Source organism: Rousettus aegyptiacus, unplaced genomic scaffold (assembly GCF_014176215.1).
Source record: "Rousettus aegyptiacus isolate mRouAeg1 unplaced genomic scaffold, mRouAeg1.p scaffold_m13_p_12, whole genome shotgun sequence".
In the NCBI taxonomy this organism is placed as follows: domain Eukaryota; kingdom Metazoa; phylum Chordata; class Mammalia; order Chiroptera; family Pteropodidae; genus Rousettus; species Rousettus aegyptiacus.
The window spans coordinates 34,080,112-34,103,070 of NW_023416287.1; the positions used below are offsets into that span (position 1 = coordinate 34,080,112).

The window sequence follows — 22,959 nt, forward strand, 5'->3', positions numbered from 1 at the left end:
AGAACCCAGGTCTTGGATTCCAGGATACTAAAAAGGCCTTGGATACTAGATGTCAAGGAAGGTTCCTTCTCTTCTATTATCAAAACTTTCCCAGGGGTCTACATATCGGGTATAATAATAATTATAGCTCACACCTACGGAGTATATATTATACCCTAAACACTATTTTGAAGTTTTTACATTTGTTATCTTATTTAATCTTCACAATAGTACTACAAGGTTGTCTGTCAGTCAGCTACTTCTGCAAACAAACGAAACTTGCAGGGGTCTATGATACACACTAAGTTCTCATTAATGCATATGTATGGTTAGGTTATGGTTCATTTGATATAGTGTAGGCTCAGCTAGTCATGGCTCTAAGCCAAAGGCTGGGTTCAAGTTATGTGTCCAAAAAACTATCTGATGGAGGTCAGAAGTTCCCAAAAGAAAAACAGAAATACCTGATACTCTTAAGGCCTAGGCTTTCTACAGCCCCCACACTTATACCCACATGTTACTGGCCAAAGCAAGTAACATGGCCGAGCCCAAAATCAAAGGATAGAAAGCACACTCTTCTGACAGAGGCCGAGGGAGAGAGGGTGACTATTTGTTGAATAATGATTTAATCTACCATAAGTGCATTTTATTATTATTCCTCTTTTATTGATGAAACAGATACAGAGAGGTTAAGAAACTTGCCCAAAGTCACACAGTTACAAAGTAATAGAGTTGAGATATAGAGATTGAAAGATAAGCAAGATTCAGTTCTGTCTAGGACATGGTACCTTGCCTTAACACTTGAATTCAGCAATTAAGAAATTGGATGAAATTCCTGGGTGGGACATCATCTAATATAGGTTTTAGAGCAGTGGTTCTCAAATTGTGGTCCCCATTACTTGGTCCAATTACTTGGGAATTGATAGGACCACCCAGAACTACAAAATCAGAAACTCTGGAGATTAAAATCCAGCAATTTGTGTTTCAACAAGCTTTTCAGAGGATTCTAATTTTAAGAACCACTGCTCTAAGGGATTCTGAGAACAAAACAAAACAGCTGTGTACAACATTTACTGTTGCTGACCTGCTAAAAGGATAATGGTTGGCACTGCAGCTTTCACATTCTTGGTTGTTGTGAACTCTGCCTTTATTTTACTATATGTACAGTAGCTGTGTTTGCTTATAGTCATCCTAGTTATTGTCCTACAAGGGAACCACACCTTATATTATATTTGGCTTTGGTTTCTCTAAGAATGGAAAGTTTGCAATATTTTCCCTTTTGAAAAGTATATAAATCATCCTAAATTGAATCCTAAATAATTTTTGCCATAAAGAACATTAATGAGACATTAATTGAATAAAGTGTGAAAAATAGATCATATCAATGTTAATTTTCTGATTTTCACAACTGAAATGTGATTACGTAAGAAAATGTGATTGTTTTTAGGAAATGCACACTGGCATATTTAAATTTAAGGGGGAATACTATTTGCAATTTACCCTTAAATGGTTTAGAAAAAGCGCGTGTGTGTGTGTGTGTGTGTGTGTGTGTGTGTGTGTGTGTGTGTAAAGAGAGAGAATGGTAAAGCAAGTGTAGTAAAATGTTGCTATTTGGAAAACCTAAGTGAAGAATATGTGAGTATTCTATGCACTAGTTTTCCTATTTATTAGTATTATTTCAAAATAAAAAAGTTTAAAAAAAGAAAAACAAACAGAACAGTGATTTATGCTCCAAATGTGTGCAACTTATTTGACAAACTCTCATGTTCCAAGCATCACTTTCAGCCCTGCAGTATGTCAGGATTCAGAGATGCCTATGGGGATAGAGTGGGCACCAGGCATGGGGAAGGGTACAATGATCGTCACATTTATTGTCTTCATGCTTATTTGACAATCTTTAGAAGTGGTTTAAGAGCACAGCTTCTGGGATCAAACGGCCAGGGTTCAAATCCTGCCTCATCCACTGTGACCATGGTCAGGCAAGCCTCTGTGTTTCATTTGTAAATGGGATTGTAAGAGTAAAGGCAATTAAATAAATATAAAGTGCTAAGAACTATGCTGAGCATGTAGTAAGTTATTCAGTGTTTACTATTGTTATTATTGCTATAGATGTCTTTATTATAAGTCATTTCATTTATTTATGTGTCCAACTCTATATAGTTGTGTATCCATAGTAAGTTCATAGCATGTTCAAGTTTAGCTGATTCACTCTCAGTTAATACTTGATGAAATGCTGACGTTAAATAACTTGTCCACGGTAACATAGTTTGTCAGTACTACTTACAAGTCATTTGTGCCTGAAATAATTTCTGCCAGCACACTCTCAAGGTGAGGGGTTTGGAAGAACGGTGGTATGGGCACACTTTGGTTTTCCAGGGAAGGTTTTTAGGTAGGGAACAGCTTTGTTTAGAGTACCAAGCACCTCCTGAAGTGGGAATAATATTTCTCACTGAAGTCATCGGAATGAGAAAGTTCCAGCTACCCTATGAGCACTGACCTATAACTTATTTTTTAAATGTTTGGTATTTTGAGGACAGTAGGACAGAACACAGTAAAATGAGAGTCAGAAAACTGTGAGATTAAATTTACCAATTAACTAGAGCAAGTCACTTAACTTCTCTAAGCCCCATTTTCTGCACCCACAAGATACTGTTAGCAGTACTTCCCTCCCAGTGTGGTGACAAAGATCAAATGAGATGATTACTGGCAAATCGTGTCTGGAGCCATGGCAGGCAATTATTTCAATTCTTTTCTCTGAGAAAATGAAGATGGCTGATTTTGGCAGAGAAGCTGATGGCGAAGATCATGCTGGCGAAGGCTAATAGAAAGGTACCAGTGAGGGGTGGAAAGCCCTAGAAGAAAAGCACCTAAGGGTTCTTCTCTGAGAGAAGTCAAGAGGACCTAGAATCATGTGACCCATACTTTCTTATTCACACACTTGTGCACCTGGGATTGAGATCTTCGCCACCAATTGGATCTTCAAGGAAGCATATAAAATACTGATATTTCATTTTTACTCACATATATTTGGTTGCATTTGGTTCTCCCTGCATTTAACCAACTAATTTGAAAAGCATTATGATATAGAGTCAAGAACATTGGTTTTAGATTGGGGCAAATCTGGTATAAAACCAGCAACTTTGAAACTGCGTGACTTTGGGCAAGTTACTCTAACTTCGTGAAGCTCAACTTCTTCACTCATAAAATGGTGGGTAATTGTTCTGGCTAACATTGCTGTGTAACAAGTTACTCCCACACCTAGAAATGTAAAACAACAGCAATTTTATTCCCTCAATATCTTGTGGGTCAAGAATTTGGGGAGGGTTCAGCAGTTCCCGCCTGAGGTCTCACGTGGTTGCAGTTAGATGGGTCCACTCACATGGCTTTAGAATGGGAGCCCAGCTGAGGACATTGGTCAGAGTACCTGTGCACGGCCTCTCCGACAAGGTGGCCTCAGGCTAGTTGGAATTCTGTGCATGGACTGGCTTCACTACATCAAAAGAACCAGGTGGCTTTTTGTGATCTAGTATGAAAGTCAAATAGCATCACTTCTACCATGTTCTACTGGTTGAATCAGTCACAAGCCCACTCAGAGCTGAGAGCTGAGAGAAGAACAGAGACCCTAGTCTGTATGGGAGGATCATCCTAGAATTTAAAGACATGTTTTAAAGCTGTTGCAATAATACTGCTGAGTAAGACTGCTGAAAGGACTAGACATAATAATTGTAAAGTAGTTTGCATTTAGTGTTGTTATTGAGATTTCTATAATTATTGGCTTATAGCGGGATGATAGGATACAGCTTCTCATTAGCTGGAGAGATGCATGTTATGAGAGAGAAACACAAGTACATGATGTTGTTTCTTCAAGTCACAGTTTTATAAAAACCAAGCCACTTGAATCCAGGCTAGCAACTAGTTGAATGCCATCGATTGCTTAGGTGAATTAACCAAATGCCTTCTCGAGGTCCCTAAGATGCATGATCTCCCACTTTCCTCCACAGCACTGTATGAATGTCACTGACTGGTGAGAGGCTGTCTAAATGGGCAGAGATATTGATTTTCTTTTCTACATTTTTTGAAAGCTCTTTGCTTACCAGGTGCTGAGCAAACATCAGGCAAATGGCAGACCATGTAGAAAGAGATCAAGTGAGGAGCAACAAAGGCAGTTATGGCTTTCTGAACATCAAGCTAGTTAAGCTTCAGGTGCTTTCTCCACACACACTCTGGTTTTAGATTTGAAAGTACACATCATTGTTCACACTGCTATCTGCCAACTGATAATACACCTCACCCAGGTGGTACTAAGGAGCATCATGGAAAATATTTCTAACAAATCCATAAAAATTAAACTCTAGCCCTGTATAAAGTGAGCTAACTAAAGGCTGAGGTGAATACAGTGTTAAGGACAGGTAGCACTGTGCATTTCAGAGGATGGGGTATGCATCCTAGGATTCCCAGTACAAAATTGATTCTACTCTTGGAAATAATAAGGAAGGTTCATCTTACTCTGCCTCAGTGGTGACAGGATTTCTTTAAGATGGAGGAAATTCAAGAAACCACCAATCAACACTATTGCTATTGACACCCAGAAACACTGAAGTGTAGTCATCTCCACTCAGAAAAAAAAAATGCCAGGAGTTCCCTCAGCCAAAGGGAGGCAGATTGGAAACCACCTGCAAGTCACACCATTGGAAGGAAACCAATGACTAAGGCTAAAAAGGGCCCCTCAAATTTTGTTTGGCTCTGTCTCCAAAATGGATTCTCAAAGAGCTACAGTTGATCCTCAAGGAACAAAACTGAGAATCTCCAAAGAGTGATATTTAATAATTTTGCCAATTTTCCTGAATTTAAGGAGATTATTCTTTATTATAGTATAAGATGAAAACCAAATGGGGTGGCTACTCTTGGGCTTAATTTTAGATTTTTGCAAGTTTTTTTAGCAAAAGACTCCAACAGAGCAAGTGTGTCAAGCTCTGTGTTTGGAGGACATTTTCAGCATTTAGTTTAAAGAGCATCCATTTTACCCCCAACTTCAGATGAAAACAGAATGCAGTGATGTCATTTCAAACCAGAAAATAAAGTTTACTTTCCTATTTAATTTCTAGAAAGAATAAAAAGAGAAAACCTCCTCGTCTTACCTTACGCTAATGAAATTTCTTTGTCTTCCCTGAAATGAATAATAAATTTTTTCAAAGTATTGAAATAGAATAAGGAGGAAAATAAAACCTCTGTTCATCAAGACTATTACACATTTTTAGAGATATCTTTTCAACAATTAAAATAACAAGAGTCCCCTCTAGAAGGCTTCTTGGGGCTACACAATGCTTTTCAGATTTCATAAACTGGCAGCATAAAAGTGATCAAATTTCACAGTGTGAAATAAAGCATAATATAGCTTTTTAAAATGCTGACTAGGCATGGGTAACCTGGTGACTTTCCTTTGTCTTTTAACTGTCATATGATCCAATTCATGTTTGGAAGTGGGGAAAAGAAGTGACTAGAAATCACGCCCCATCAGGAAGTAATGGTAGGCTGTCCCCATGTGGGAAGAGGTGGTGGTGGAGGTGGTAACTGTAGCCCTCGTATGCTCACTGTTCCATGAATGCAAACCTGGAATATGGAAATGGAAGAAGGGTTTTTCCTCTGAAAGGAGGACAAGATATATTTTTATACTTGGTTTTGTTTTCCCCAAGGATATTATAGCTTAATGGTGGGTACGATACCAAAACTCAGAAAATGTTCAATGGTCTAGTACTAAATGACTATTCAAGTCCCTACTGTGTGATTTAAGCAATTTATTTGCAAGAGAGTTACCAAAAATTATGATGGCTGATATCAAAAAAAATGAGGAGTGTACAGGGAATGTTTTGTGAGTCAATATTTTGACACATAAACTTTGAGATATGAGTAAATATATCCTAGGCAGGAGACACATGGGAACAGATGAGGATTTATAACACTATCCTGGCTGGGTCATGGTGGAGGAACTACGGTATGGAGATGTAAACTGGACAGAGGGGGTGGGGATTCTCTGGCACCTTGAAGTCTAAGCTAAAGTATCTTTGCATTCTACGGTGGGGGAAAAGTGCTAGTGTCTACAGAGAAGAATCCAGAACTTAGACATTCAGAGGAGTGAAAGTAATTTCCCTAGTTAATCCTCTAGGAGGAAATGAGCAAGCAGCAAATGTATAGGGCAAAGGAAATGACATTGTTCTTTTGGCCAGATCTATCCAGAGCTCCTAACCCAGTAGTTATTATTACATTTTAGGCAGCCCCCCAGTCCTCGAGTCACACCCAGCCTTTGAGTCATTCTCACCAAGTCCAGAAATGCCACAGAGATAAGCCATCCCTTGGTGCTATCCCCAGATCCCAACCCCCAGGATCTGTGAGCATAAGGACAAGCTTTCTTTAAGCCACCACATCTTAGGGCAATTTGTTATGCAACAGCAGTAGCTGGAACACAAACAGTGGCCTCTTGACCTGTCTACATTTTGTCCTTGGCTTCTGGCATTGCAGAGAATGCTTAAACAATTTGGCTATTTTCTATTCTTTTGTGGTTAATATGTATTTTGTTCTACTTGAATTATTTTGAGATTCTATCTCTATCACTACAATTCAAGCATTCCCTGGAGTATGGCTAAGTATAGATCTCACTTTATCAATCTTGCCTAGAATGTGCTGAGCCTTTCCATCTATACATGCAAATGTTCTGCTTAATGTGTATTCCAGTGGTTCTAGGTTTCCTTTTTTCCCCCCAGAATATCGTCTATTCCAGTGGTTCTAGGATTCCTTTTTTCCCCCCAGAATATTGTCAGCTCAGGAGCTGGCCCCCTTATAAATCTGAGACCTTGAGTCAAGCCATTCCCCTCTGCGGCCCAGCTCCAGTGCTGTCACCACTCTAGGTATAAGAATCAGCAATAGAAAAGAGAGCAGTATCTTCTAAACTATGGGCAGAGTACGGGCTCAGTTTACTATTGCTTACAGTGAGTATTAGCAATGGAAGAGTCTCATGTTAATACTTAGGACCTCTTAGGATCTGAGGTTCAAACTTTGTTCTTTATAACATCCATGCAACCCACTCCTACATGATGCTGGCTGTAAATTCCCTCAGACCTCAGAAACTGTGGCTATCTGGCTGTAAATTCCTAAGCAAGCTGTCCACACCAAAAGCTGGCACTGATGAGACAAGAAAACACAAATGAAACACAAATGAGACAAGAAAGCACCTCCCCCCTCTTTATCTCCTCCTCTTAAATCTTATCAGTAAGGAGGGGTTGAAGCAGCTTAGGCACCCCATGAACTGACCTGAAACTATCCACATTAGAGATCAGTAATATTTGCTTGTGAGAAAGTATTCAGGATTTTCCCCATCCCCCTAGCTAACTATAACTTTTATGTTGTATCTCTGTTTCTCTGCTCTATGTTCTACACAGCTATAATTTTCTTTCAACCCTTTTTATCACTTTCTGATAAAACTAAAATTTATTATTATTGATCAATTCCCACGTTGTTGATTCTGCACTTTGCTGCTTTTGTGCTTGGCATCCTCGTAGTTGTTCTATATTTTATGAATGTACTTTTTGTTCCTGTCTTGATGTGTGTGTGTTTTTTTTTTATCTTAGTCGTATGGATTTGGGCTTCTCTTCTGCTAGGAAAATGAGACTGCTCCTTATTATTTCAAGAAAAAGTCATTTATTATAAGGACCCACAGCTTTCCTGAACAAAACTGCAATGTACATATTTGTCTGTTTCTGCTTCATCCAGTGATGTTAGTCAATTTTTCTAATCTAGGATATTGTAAATGCCCAACAGCATTTTTTACAATGTGTATAAGTAAAAAGGTTTAACTACATATGCATAAGCATCCCATATTCATCATTAGGATTTTGGAAAATATAGAAAATAACAGAAAGGAAAATTAAAATTACTCCTCTTTACTTATGCCAAATGGATACATCAAAAAACCAAAAACTTCCCTTTTCTTTTTCTCCAATACCATTCTTTATAGGTAGCCAATATTGGCCACTATCCTCTCAGATTTTTTTTTTGTTTTTAATCATACATATGTACACACACACAAGACACACAGTTTTTGTGCTGATGTGTTTATAAAAAATGCTGTATGTAATTTCTATGCTGTACATAATTTATATATGTTTTTATCTAAAATAAAACATGGACAACTATTTTAATCAGTATTGAATCATTCATTTTAATAACTGTGCCGTATTTCTTGAAACTGTTCCTCTATTAATGGACATGTACTTTCCTTTTTCTCCCCCTTCTTTTCTAACATAAGCACTTATAACCACAGCTGTACTTTTCAAATCAACATATAAAAGCTACCCATCTGGATAAAGACATGTTAAATATTTCAGTGCTACGATGTTTGTTTAGAATTATGTATGTCTTCTTTAGCATCTGGAGTCTACATAGCAAAAATTTACTAAAAACTCAGAAAGCCTCTGGAACAAATATGACTATGTACTATTAAAATAGAAAGACCCAACATACTCTGAGATTGAAAGAGAATACATAATGCCAATGTATCAATCAGCTATGAACCAAAAAAAAAAAATGCTGTATAATAAACTACACCAAAATTCAGTGGCATACAACAATAAGTATTTATTTTGCATCTATACATTGGCAGGTTTCACCTTGTGCTTTGAGCTACAACGTGAAAATGTGCAGGCCCACTAGGACAGCTCTATTCCATGTGTCTTATTTTAGGGGGCCTACCAGGACACATTGGGCATATTCTTCTCACAACCATGACTGAAATCCAAGAATTCAGTAATGGACAAGTATACTTTTCCTAGCATAAGTCCAAAGTAATTCACTCTGCTAAACCTAATATCATTGGAGCAGAGAAATATACTCCTTTAAGGGAGGTGGGGGGATGAGTAAATCCAAATAGTATAGTCCAACAGGTAAAGAGTTCTGAAACAGGCCTTGGAAAACTCGTGCCCAACCAGGTAACCATCTGGAACATGTAGTAGACCATTCCATTCTGAATATCACCATTGCAGTTCAACCCATGAGCTGAGTTTGCACATCTTGTTTCCTAGCTATGATATTTCTCAGATTTGTCATCGCCTTAGCTCCTTCCTCTGGACACAAAATTGACAGTGACCTCCTAAAGTGCACTTCAAAACTTAACAAGCTCATAGGTATTGCCTCACCAACTGTCTCAAAAATATCTGTCCTTCCCTCTATCTGGGACTCTACTTCTCCTGATGTACCCAGAATTTGAATTTACTTTTCAGTCACTGGTATTAACTTCTATTATTCTTTTACATTAAGTTGGTGGTCAGCTAAAACCCTACATTTCTATCAAGACTCTCTTCTCTTTCTTGTAATTGTACAATAGATTTTTTCAACCTAAGAATAGCATTTTGTATCTACATGTACTGTCAATTATATTTGATTGATATAAGCCAATCAGTTCAATCTGTTAACATCTTTGGACTATCCATTCCTCTAAAACTAGTATCATGCATCAGCTATTAATAGAAAGAGTTCAGATTACCCCAGCAACCTTTTACCACTAAATTGGACCCCTTCATTAATACTTTGCCAATGGTGATTCATCCAGTAATATGGCTGTTTTGTTTTGTTTTTTTCTGAAGAATTCTGGGTTTTCTATATCTCCATCATGATTCCTGCATCCCCACAGAGATATCTTCAGTAGAACTAGTCAAGAATCAGCTTCATATTTCAACATGAATATTAGCTTGCTTCCTGTATGTCGTAGGGAGAATTGTGGCCCCCAAAGATTTTTACATCCTAATCCCTATGAATATGTTGTGGTACATTGCAAGGAGTAATCAAGTTTGCTAATTAGTTGACTTTAAAATACGGAGATTATTCTGGGTTATCTTGGTGGGCCCCATGTCATTGAAAAGATCTTAACAAAGGGAGGCAAAAGAGGAGGTGAGAGTGATACCATGCAATAGCTTGACCTATCTTTGCTTCCTTTGAAACTAAAGAAAGGGGAATCATGCCAAGTAATGCACACAACTTGTAGAAGGCAGAAAAGACAAGGAAATGGATTCTTTCCTAGGGCCTCTAGAAAGAATGCAGCCCTGCTGACACCTTGATTTTAGACTTCTGTCCTCCAGAACTGTAAGAGAATAAGCTTGTGTGTTCGAAGACACTAAGTTTTGGTAATTCGTTACAGCAGCCATAGAAACCTAGGACCCTGCAGAATGAAAGCCGTTTTCTCCTGGTTTTTCTCAGAGAGCAGACCTAAGTGCATGGTTGGTTCTGTGCCTTCCAGGAGCACTATTATAAAGTTGATTGATTACTTTCTTCATTTGTTCTGTATCACATGCTGGGCTCATTAACACCCTATCACTGGGTACTCCATGAATAAGTAGAAGTGTGTTAAGAATCAATAGCTCTGATCTTTACTCCTTGTTCATGTTTTGCCATTCATGGGCTGCTTTGCTTGACATATAAATTACTCTCCAGCGGCCTGGTGAAGGGGCTGCAGTTACCAGCCCCCAAATATTTCAGACATACCTTATTTTCTAGCTTATTAATCTGGAATTGTTCCATTGGCAACTGATAAAGTACCAATAAGAGGAAAAGAATTGACAAGACATTGCTGTTGACAAAAGGGCTAACCTTTGAGGAAGATTAAAATTGATGCCCTTTAGGAAGAAAGAGCTGAGGAAGTGAATATTCTCTCTTTAACTCAGTAGTCTATGGTCCAAATCCAAACATCAAAACTTCTTCAGAGTCTGTGAGCTTAAGAAAAAGAGATTATGAATGTTGAAGAATCCATTTGTATTCTCTAACAGACAGCTTTTTGGTTTGTTCCCCACTGAACATTTATGAGGGAACAACAGTGCAACCTTTGGCATATTAAGTAAATGGTGAGTGTATCCTTTATACTGAAAACATGTCATGCATAGAGACTGTCTAAAAGCAAACATCTTTGGGAGGGTTTTCAGCATATCTTCTCACCTCTTTAATCTTTATCCTTTCTCCCTTAGTGGCACCCAATCCTAAATTCTGGGTCATCTGTTGTTGCTTTCTTTTGGGAGCACTTCTCCCTGGCTTCCAAAATACTGCCCAAGAGTTTCAAACTACTTTTTCCATAAATTCTCATTCCTTCCTTGCACCAGTCTCAACAAGCATCATTGAGAAAAGCCATCTAATCAATAGCTCATGCACCTGTGTTGGTAAGTGATAACACCTGGATGTGGTACTGTTCCCAAAGGACTTGTTTTTCCAATCTTTTCAAATAGACATAATCAACCTAGATAATAAAGGCTTGAAATGAAAGCTTAACTCTTTATGGCTGGAATTCAGTCAGTGTGCATGCGTTCAGGGGAGGTGATCTGGGTCACTGGAAACTTTCTTTGTGCCCTCAAATCATATCATTTGCACAACTACTCAAAATTCTGCCCTTGCTTTTACCTTCATAGATGAAATGGATTCCTAAGACATATTATGCATCATAACTATAGACTTTTAATGTATGTCTCATAGTTCCCAACACGGAAAAATTATTTCATGTGATCCTCATGATTAAGCCTATATGGTTAAGAATTCCACCATCTTCATAATATGCATCAGGGGCCAGAGAGCAAATACTTTAGGCTTTGTGAGCCACATAGTCCCTGTTACGACTACTCAACCCTGCCATTGTAGCATGTAAGCAGCCAGAGCCAGGATGTGAACAAGTGGGCACAGCTGTGTTCAACAAACTTTATTTACAAAAAAATTTTTGCTCTAGATGAAGAAAACGTGATTCAGAGGACTTGAGGGACCTACCTCAGAACACACAAATAAGAAGCAAACCAATCCAGAAACCGAACCCATTTCTTTCTAATTCCAAATCCAGTGCTTGTTCATCCCACCACACTGCATTTGAGACATGGTCTTTCACACTTTGTAGAGTCATGACTTTGGATTAAATCATTCACACTTTGTATCCACTCCCTCTTTTCCCCACACACATTTGTGAGGCAGCAACTGGGGCTGGGGTCCCTTTATTACCCTGCAACCACAGAAACAGAGTGAAGGTAACTGACCCTCAGGACCAAGCCAGATGACCTTGATATTAACTCTCCATAAAGAGGCTTACAGCCATAAATAGCATAACTTATGAGACTTGCATTGTTTTTTTTCAGTCAGATTCACCCATTTTTTTTCCGGAAACACATTACTGAGCTCCCCGCGCCCCTGCCCCCCGCCACTAGCCCAAAATGGGATATAGGCATCCCAGATACATCCCCATCCAACATTTTCCTTCTTGTTCACTAGCCGAATTGAACCATGAACCAGCATCATGATGGAGGCCTTGCAGGGGATGAAGCTTTTGGAAGCTGTGTTTTTCTGTGCTGTGCTGGAGACATTTATTCCCAGTTGGGAACTATGAGCACCTTCTCTGTGGGCCCTGCCAGCTTCTCTTCACCTCTCAATCCTGAGTGCCATCCAGAGTGGGCTGGTCAGGTGTGAGGACACTGGGGTAGGGCCACAGCTAGAGTGGACAGGGGTAGAGCCTCCGCCTTAATCCTCATCTTCTCCCCACTATCCTCCTGTTCCTCCTCCCATTTGTTCTTCGAGGAACTGTCTGTGTTAGAATGAGCTTCTTATGCCCATCTGTGGCAGGCTCTCTTTGGCTACATTGTGTGCATGGCCAAAGTTATTAGTACATTAGTACATTAGTACATTAAGGTGACTTAGCTTTGCTTTGCTTCTTTTCCACACTCCTCAGGAAAACCTCCTTGAGAGGATTATGTCATTTTGGCCAGAACAGTGTTTAGGAGTTCCTGGCATCCCTGGAAAATTGTCTTCTCAAGTATACCCTAGTCTAACCATCCCTGCCTCCACATCTAGCTTAAGTACCTACCATCTTTTAAGATCCTTTTCTTAATAAAATCCCCTAAATCCAACTTATGATATTACTCCACCATCCTAGAAACAAGAGGAAGAGGAAGATTGAGCTCCTGCTGAAATGCAACTCCAAACATAATACACATGTTTCAGCAAATGTAGGAGCTGGAATTGTACCCGCTAAAGGCATTCCTGTAAGTTGCCTTTGCAATTGACTCCACTAAAAACATCTTTCGACCCCTCTCTAATTACATTAACTTATCTCATAGTATATCTTATATAGAGGGCTTTAGCTGATAGAGAGCAATTTGTTAATATCTTCTCACTGAGTCGCAGTAACTAGAACTGTGGCCAGAGGCATGCAGCCATGTCCTCCCGATTGATCGTCTTCATTCTTGCAAGATAGGAAAACCTCTCTAAATGAGGGCAATCAATATGGTGCATTCAGCCACGATTGTGGCTTAACTCTCTGTTCTTTGAAAAGTAAAGCCCTGTAATTTGCCTATAATTAGGATTTCCAAAAAGTCATCTCTGCCTGCCCTAGGGGTAAATTAGGTACCTGGACTCCCTGACAGTTTGGTGCCTCCTCCTTCACTTCTCCCTCCCTCTCAGCAAATTGACCTGCCAGGGTCATGTCTTCCCTCTCCAAATCTTTCTCCATCTCTAGATCCCTGTTTAGATCTTGACAACCAATGCCAGCAGTTGATAGGAAGACAGATGAACTAGAACATCTGAGCTTAGGAGTTGCCTCCTTCCCGCATCACCCCCATTAGTGGCTTTTCTGGATTTCATATTTCATAAACTGTGTTCAGCTCATCCGTTCAATACCAAGGTAACACACTGCCTTGGAGAGACAAAGGCAAAAAGAGTTGCGCTCTTCCTGAAGATAGGTCTTCTGCATCTGAACACACACATGGAAATAAACTCCTGCTGATTTCTCTTGCCATGTTTACTTTGATTCACCTTCAACCAGCTAAGAGCAAAAAGAATAAATCAAGGCACTCTGGCCTGCTTTGGAATAAGACATATCAGGCTTGAGGCAGGATGGAACGAGGGAAAGCACCATCCCACTGTTTTTCCACACAACCTGAAATATTATAACGACATTGGCAATAATTATAGTAGAAATCGTAGGCATTTATAGGGTATATACTATGAGCCAGGTGTTATGCATTGCATGCATTATCTCATTTGATCCTTACCACAATCCCCACATGAGGTAGGAGCAGAGAAGCAACACAATGCAATAGGAAGGTATGCAGACTGTGCAACCAGATCGCTGGGGTAGTATACAAGTTTTCTGGGACTGCTGTAACCAAGTACCACAAACAACAAAAATGTATATCTCATAGTTCCAGAAGCTAGAAGACCAAGATCAAGATATGGACAGGGTTTCTTTCTTCTGAGTGCCATCAGAAAAGAATACACCCAGACCTCTCTCCTTGGCTTGGAGATGGCCATCTTCACCCTGTGTCTTCACATCATTCTCTCTAGTGTCTGTGCCCAAAGTTTCTCTTCTTACAGAGACACCAGTCATATTAGATTAGGTTTCACCTTAATGATCTGATTTTAACTTATTTAACTTAATTACCTCTTTAAAGACACTATCTCCAAATATAGTCACATTCTGAGGTACTAGTGGTTAGGATGACAACATATGGATTTTTTGGGGGGCATGCAATTCCTCCCATAACAGATATGGACCATGGCTCTACTCTTGACTACCTGTGCGATTCTTATCCAGCCATGTACTTCTTGATGCCTTCATTCATAACTCCCCACAAGTTTGCTTTGAAACAACAAAGATAATGTCCATGTAACTGAGATAATGTACATGAGGGACGTAAAGCACCACCTGGTACACAATCAGCCCTCAAAAAATGTTAGTCATTATTGGGTCTCATTCCCATTTTATAGGTGAGTGGATTAAACCTTCAATATATCTTTTATGGACACACCACTCAGCTCATAACAGTGGCAAATAAAATAATTCTTAGTAGTATAGAAAATAATAATGTGGCAATCAATGGCGTCATGAATTCATAAACTTTGGTATTTTCAGCAACATGTCAGTTTTATATTTTATGTTTTTTTTTTCTTGTGCTCACTTCAAGCCAAGATGTTCAACAGGCCCTTTGAGATAGATTTCCCTACTGTTCCCCTTTCCTTTGGCCCCTCCTATTCTACAGGGTGGATGATAATGAGCAGCTGATTAATTATCAGTCCTGCTGAGAAGTGATCCTGGACCTGATCCTTAGAGTTACGTCCACAGTTAAGCTGTCCCAGCTACTAGAATCTTGACTGTGTTCCATGCCTTAGGGAGAGGCAATGCGGCTTAGTGGAAAGTTCATAGCATTTAGAAGTAGTCAACCTAGGTGACTTCGCCATGCTTTCAACTGTTGAACAACAGCCTCTAAACCTCCATTTCCTCAACTGTACCCATACCACGCCACAGTTTTGTTGAGAAGATTGAATGTAGTGAAATTACCTTGTTAATGTAACTTGTAAAACAGCATGCTATTGTGCAGAGATAGAATCTGCTTTATCCTAGTTTGTACATTGTAGATGCACAGAAATGTTTGTTAACTGAAAAATTCTTAATTGAACAGAGGGACTGGAAGGGAAAGGATGTGGATAGAGTTGCTCATGTAAAATGTGTGCTCTGCACATGTTTCAAATCCAGGTTTAAATGCTTAACCAGGATTGTAGAATATCCATCTAATCATTTTTAATAAAATAATACCCAGTAATAAACACTCCTGTTTTTTAAATATTTTTTATTTGTATAAATGTTTAGGTCAATAGACCGACTTAAAGAAGCATTCTAAAATAAAATACCAGAGCTACTTGTACATATTTTTTGAAAAGGCAAGAAGCTACAGTTAAATTGTATACATGACACTGGTACCACATCTAAGGGGTAGTGAAAGGAAGAGGAAGAGAAAAAAAATTGGCCTTTTAGTTGTAATATGAGAAAGAACTATAGACACTAGGAAATACTCTGACATTTAGGGCTTTATCACAAATAGAATTATAACCCTGAAATCTTCCCCAGAGATCTTTAAAAATAGTTTATAACCTCATCTCTCTGCTCATAGCAATTTTACTTGTAATGAAAAACAATCCAAATGACCAATAAGAAGGAAAAAAAGATCATGGTGGGTAAATTATGGTGCATTACTTTATGGAATATTTAGGTAGCCATTAAAAATTAAAATATGAGACCTATATAGCAGCATATTAAAATACTTATGGTTGGATATTTAGTAAAAAAAGAATGTATAATTCTATCTATAGTATGATTATTATTGTGTAAAAATTAGGTTGAAATGCAAATTCAGATTGGAAAAAAAACAGGAAAATAAAAGCAATTGATAGTATTACATGGTATCATTGTGGGGGAAAAAACTGTTCTCCAGTTATTTTTGTGTAATAAGTAAAAATATATGTCTTAAAGGTGTTCCTCTCTCTTGTAATTGTAAGTGTGATCTTCACTGAGGACATGAAGCTAAACTAATGGACTCAGAAAATCCTCTGTGGTTTTAGGAGTCCTAACTTTTAGTAATGCAAGATGCAAACTACAGACACCTAAGTCATGGTTTGTCAAGGAGGAGTGCTGTCCAGAGTGCCACATTCCAAAGCATCACTGGTCTCCATTAAAATTTAATTTATAGAATTAAAAATAACTTTTATGGAAATTAATTTAAACAGTCTTGTCATTAGAATGCACTTGAGTTTGGAGTGATATTGTAATAGCTGTTTCTACACTGTTATCTAAAAGGATAAAATCGAATGTGTCTTTCCGTTTTTATGCTGCTGGGAACCTACAGATGAGAGTTTCTAAATTTCCACGTGGTAGATGCTCTTGCTTAGTGAAGAGCCTAGCGAAGGGTAGGCACTATCTCAACGAAGTCATTCTTGACAATGAATCCAAAATAATGGGAATCCCTCAAGGCAAGCTAGTCACAGCTGCCCATTAATTAATAGCAAATAAAGAGCTTGCTGTGGGACCAAAATGGGAAGCTGTGATGGCCAAATTCAGGATCCTTCCTTCCCAAGTTAAAGTGGCACTCGTATTTGAATATAGTGTACACCCTTATCCATGGTTTTGCTTTATGTGACTTCAGTTACTGGTGGTCAGCCTTGTTCTGAAAATATTAAATGAAAAATTCCAGAAATAAACAATTCACAAGTTTTAAATTGTGCATCATTTTGAGCAGAATATCAAAATCTCACACCGTCCCACTCCGACCCGCCTGGGATGTGAATTGCCCCTTTGTTCCATGTCCACGGTGTAGGTGTTTCCTGTCCATTAGGCACTTAGTAGCCGTCTGGGTGACCAGACTGACTGCCAGTAGCAGCAGGTGCTGCAGTGCTCACGTTCAGGTAACCATTACTTAATAAGGGCCCCGAAGCACAAATGATCCTGGCAATTCAGATACGCCAAAGAGAAACCATTAAGTGCTTCCTTTAGGTGAAAAGGTATATGTATATAGAAAAAAAACATAATATATATAGGGTTTGGTACTATCCTTGGTTTCAGACATCCACTGGGGTCTGGAATGTATCCCTGCGGACAAGAAAAAGTACTGTACTTGCTTCTTCAGTAAAAAAAAGTGTTAAGGGGTGTGTCACGGCTCTTTCCAGGTTGAGAACTACATTCACTTCAACATTTTAAATGGTCTACACTAATGAATACATACACACACACCACACCACACACACACACACACACACACACACACACACGCAAACACGTATATAAATAAATGTATATATTCTGTGGCAGCTGCATGAACTTGCTGCACAGACCTCTGATTCCAGGGAGAACAACTGACCAAGGACCCCAACTGCTACACTCTGAAAACTATTACTGTGTTGGCAACAGGTCACAATGGCTGTGGCTGCTCTAGCCAGTGACAGAGCACAGCACAAGTACTGAGGTAGGCCCGTCCCCGGGAGACACAGTGTTCCTCTGACAGCTGACTTTAAATCCCCAACAGTCTTGCCAAAACTTCTTTAGTCTATGGAGCAGCTGAGGACACTTTTGCCCAACCTTGTTCACTCACTCTTTTACGGGGTCAGACTTGCATCACAGTTTCTTCCATTTTCTCTCCTAATAGAATCCCTGCATGTTTAATTCCATCTTGGCAACTGCTTCTCAAAAGAGATATATATAATACACACCACACACACACATATACATATACATATATTTGAATCATAATTTATCTCCACTATTTTATTATTTCTTTAGGGGATTTTCTTTAACTATGCCACAGTGAATGTGTCTTTCTGGAATAGGTCCAAAGAACTCACAGAGTAAATGCCACATCTACCGCTTCTTTTCTACATGTATAGCGTTTTGGGTATAGTAAAGAATTTTTCTGGCAAATGAGGCCCAGGTTTTCTGTGTGGGTACGTAGAGCAAGAAAGTGAGGGGCTACTCTCCCACAGTGTTCCTCCCCATTCCAGGGGAGCGGGAAGGGGAGGGTTTGGGCCACATCCGTTGTCTCTTTCTTCTTTCCTGCCCACCATCACTTTTGATTTGGACCCTCTGTCTTCCTCTTGTTTCATATCAGAATTCTTGATTGCAACAGGAATTGATTATGGACAATTTAAGCAAAAGAGAATTTGTCGAAAAGGTATGGGCAGCTCACAATCTATAGGAGGCTGAAGGGTTAGTCTTGGGGGAGCTCCCGGACTGGGCTGTGGGATGCAGATCCTAAGAGATATCCATGAGGCACCTCTGAGGTGGAGAGAGTCTTCAGTTTCTTTACAGCAGATAGGGCCTCAAATTTCACTCCCACTTACACAGAACCCAGTGGATTCGAGGTAATTCCCCAAATATACAAGGAGATTTGAGGAAAGGAGAAATAAAATGAAATATAATTTTAAAAAATAATGAATATCCGGCATACACTCTTTTATACATTTGCATTGTCCTTGAGTTTGTAGACATTCAGAGACTGGCCACAGCTATTGGATGATAAATTAGTTATTATCCAAGTGAAAGAAACTTTTCCTGATTGGGACAGAGCCTAGCTTTTGCCAGGAGCCTATTTGAACTAATTCATCTCCTAATTCATTTCCATCCAAGGGTTTGGGGTTCTGTTTTACTATCCAAAACAAAGTGTTGTCATTGCAAGGAACAGCACCATCCATCAATTTCTCTTCAAAGGTCCCTCACTTACCTTGTGGAGTTTTCCTATGGACTTATTGGCTTTCCATGCAGGTTTTTTTGTTTGATTTTGTTGTTGCTGTTGTTGTTTTGGGCTGATTCCCAAATGTGATAGCACAATATTGCCAACAAATAGAAAGACTTGAAAACTCTCCAGAAAAATGATCGATGCACTTTTCGCTCTCTCCCTCCCTGAATCCACATCACTCTTTCTTTCACAAAGGTATTCCTTTGCCTTGTTTTATTTCACTTAATGACCCTACCACCTTACCTTCCTTGAGAATGCTTTTCTCCATTTAATTTTTATTTTAAGGAAACTCGCTTTGAGTCATCACCAAGCCTTTTTGTTTGGCACAGCAGACGTAAATGCTCTTGGAAAATAATAATAAAGTGTATGTGTGAGATGAACTTGGCTTCAGCTTTTTTAAAAAAAAACACCTTATATACAAATGGAATTTGAATTCATGGAAATGAATTCCAGAAGAGGGATGTTCAGGCTGATATTCAGGTAATATGCTAGTATTGTCATTCCAGGTAAAGATGGCCTTGCAGCAAGAAGGATTCAACCGAAAAAAGCGAGGGTATAGAGATCTCAATGAGATCGACATCAACATGAATGATCCTCTTTTTACAAAGCAATGGTATCTGGTAAGTGTCTCTGCATCATTCCTAATGTTTCTCATCTTGAGCCTCAGATAAAAGATGCATTTCTATTTCTTCATTATTCTTTGGGATGTTAGCCAACATCCAACTCAGTGAACCGTTCTGTCCTTTCTGATATGTATTGATTTTCTATCACCACCTATGCATCTCATTCTCTAATCTGCTTTCTTCTGAACTGCTAATAGCCATGATCTCCTAGGGTCAAAGAAACTACCAACAATGAGTCAGACTCTTACAGACTCTAAAAAAAGTGCCAGTGTAAGAGTGAAGACTTTCAAAGGCACGTAAAAGTCAAGTCAAAGGTCTGGGAAAAGTTACTTGGGGTCTCAGTAGTCAGAGTAATGGCAAGATATAATGAAACCACCGGCATAAGAGAAAGACTCAGGTGACTTCACAAGGGACAAGCAGGAGACCTTACAGACTAAAGTAACATAAATAGTATCTGTTAGTGTTTTCTAAAATAATGGCAGGTGATCAGTTCCATGGGGCTTAATCGATGCAGCATTTAAAGCAGGGAAAACCAGTCTGTCTGGTGAAGTGAATATTTTCTGGCTCACCGACAGTCCTTCATGATCCACTTAGATGGATTCAATTGTGTTTTAAAGGTCCTCAGTGCCTCCAAACCATCCAAACTGCAGGACATATTGGGAGAAAAAGAGTGACTAATTTATAAATACGAAACTTTATTTAAGATTAAAAGATGTTGATCAATAGAGAAAATAAATTATGACCCTGTGGACTGCTACATTGTAGGAATGCATCACAAGCCCCCTCTTGGGGCTTCAGAATTTGATTATGCCTTATGCTTTTTTTTTGGCATGGAATTCTTAAAAGCCCATCTGAGTGACTAAATAAACTCATGTGCACAGTCAGCCCTTCCGATCTGCAGGTTCTGTATCCATAGAGTCAACCTACTCAAATATTTGAAAAAAAAAAAGTTCCCAGAAATTTCCAAAAAGCAAAACTTGAATTTTCCATGTGCAAAGCATTGTAATGAATCTACGCAAATGAAGAGAATATGTAGGCATACCCAACTTTAGCCTATATGCAAAATATAGGTTATATGCTAACACTATGCCATTTTATATGAGATTCGAGCATCCATGGATTTTGGTATCTATGGGGGTCCTGGAAACCAATACCCCTTGGATACAGAGGGATGACTATAGTAGGATGAGCTAGGTTCTTGCAATAATGCCCAAAATAACAATGGCTTAGTGAAATCAAAGTTTCTCACTGATGCTATAAGTCCAATGCTTTATAATCTCTCAGGGACTCAGGCCGATCAAGCTTCATCTTTGCTCCATCTTGATCCCTGCTTTCATGAGCTCCTCAAAGAAGGGAAGAAGCAAATCACACACTGACTCTTAAAGCTTCTGCCTGGATGTGACAAATGGCACAGGAGCCCACATTCAATTGGCCAAAACCAGTCATTTGATCATTCTCACTTTCAAGGGAATGGAGAGCAGCCATTTTTATAAAGAGCACTAATGACATTCACATAATGTTTCAGCAATACTGTAATAGTCAATTGGTCACTGTGGGTTTCTGCCAGTACAAATTCTGATTTCACTATTTTTTATGATTCATCTTTGAGAGAAAAGGGGATAGTGAGCATATTTGTTTGGAATTTTTCTTTATTTCTTCTTTGAATTTTTAAGGGGGGGATTTATTTTTTATAGTTATATATTTTTTTCATTAGAATATACATTAAAGGTGAGCCAGCTATCTTTTTAATTCATTTCAACAAATATTAAGCAAGATTGGTGTGGTACTACTGAAATAACCAAGGTAAATAGGACATCTTCTTTTTGCAAAGGATACTATATTTAGTAAGGAAATCATATTCAAATAAGACTAATCTAAGGCAATATGTGCTAAATTCAAAACATAAGGTATAAATAAAGAACTACAAAAGTGATCATTTAATTCTAAATTGGGGAGATTTCTTGCAATGTCAGCTCTAAAGAGTTTCAAGCTAGCAATCTAGTCATAAAGGATGAAGGATTAAAACTGTGTTTGCATACTTATCTAAAACATAAAACATCAACTGTGCGTATCAAAAAATGGAAGGAGAAGTCTTAAAGAGGTGGGTGGGAAAACACCCAAAAGTACTGGTTTGTGGAAGATGTGGCCTTTGAGTTGGCCCTGGAATATCAGATGCCTGCAGAGCACATCAAGCAAACATTTACACAGGTGCTTCGCTACACCAAACCAATAAGATTCTCTGCTTTGTAATTCCTGTATCAGATCAATACTGGGCAAGCCGATGGTACTCCTGGCCTTGACTTGAATGTAGCAGAAGCCTGGGAGCTGGGATACACAGGGAAAGGTGTTACCATTGGAATTATGGATGATGGTGAGTATTTCAATGCCTTTACATCATTTGGAAGGAAATGTATCTTTGCATGCCTTCAGAATATAGGAGAGTCATTGTTTTGGAGGCAGAATAGCAAGATGCTAGGCCTGATAACAGTCTATACCGTGACTAAACCCTCACCTTCCCCCAAAATTCATGGTCTTTGAATTTGAGGATACCCTAAACAAGTATTTGTTAAATTAATAAACTATAAAAACTAAAAAATAGACAAATGAAATCTGGCCATCACTCAAACTTAATCTCTCATTAGGCCATTGCTTATACCTTACCTTAAGGTATACATCCACACTGTCCAATGTAGTAGCCACTAGCTATATGTGGCTATTTATGTTTAAATTTCCATTAATAGAAGCTAAATGAAATTAAAAATTCAATTCTTAGCTTCATTTCAAGTTCTGAATACCCACATGGCACTAACAGCTGCTGAAATTGAAGCCAACTCCATTTTTATCATCACAAAAATTTCTATTACACGGTGTGGCTCTAGATTCATGAAATCACTTTTTAGCAGCAGGTTTTGGGTTTGGAGAATTTTTGACTTCATTGTTACTTTCAGAGTGAATTCTTGTAAAGCATATATTGATAACATTTTATGACATATGCCCCTGTAATATGTTATCCTATCCCAAATGCTGTCAAATAAAGATTTAACAGAACTTTATTTTCTATAGTTTGTGATATGGAAGCCAATGGGTTGGATGAATTGGTGTTTTTCTAATCATACATGTCCTTGGCTCTGCCAAGATTCTGCAGCATCTCTGCCCCATAGTCATTTCATCAGGGATGTACTGTTGCCCTTCGTCAGCCGTCTGGGTCCTCCAGTAAAAGCTCCACTGTGCAGTATTGGCCCAATTACATAGAAAGACTATACAGAAGCTAAACAATGGAGCCTTTTCCTTCTGAGGAT

The 22,959-nt window shown here is 38.8% G+C and overlaps 1 protein-coding gene across 1 annotated transcript in view; it reads left to right on the forward strand.

The window, feature by feature from the left end:
* Positions 1-22,959, forward strand: part of PCSK2 (proprotein convertase subtilisin/kexin type 2) — a 247,144-nt gene that overhangs the window by 112,044 nt on the left and 112,141 nt on the right. The window contains exons 3-4 of the mRNA XM_036229694.1: positions 19,544-19,657; positions 21,923-22,031. Coding sequence (XP_036085587.1) covers positions 19,544-19,657; positions 21,923-22,031 — 223 coding nt within the window. The remainder of the gene's footprint in view (positions 1-19,543; positions 19,658-21,922; positions 22,032-22,959) is intronic.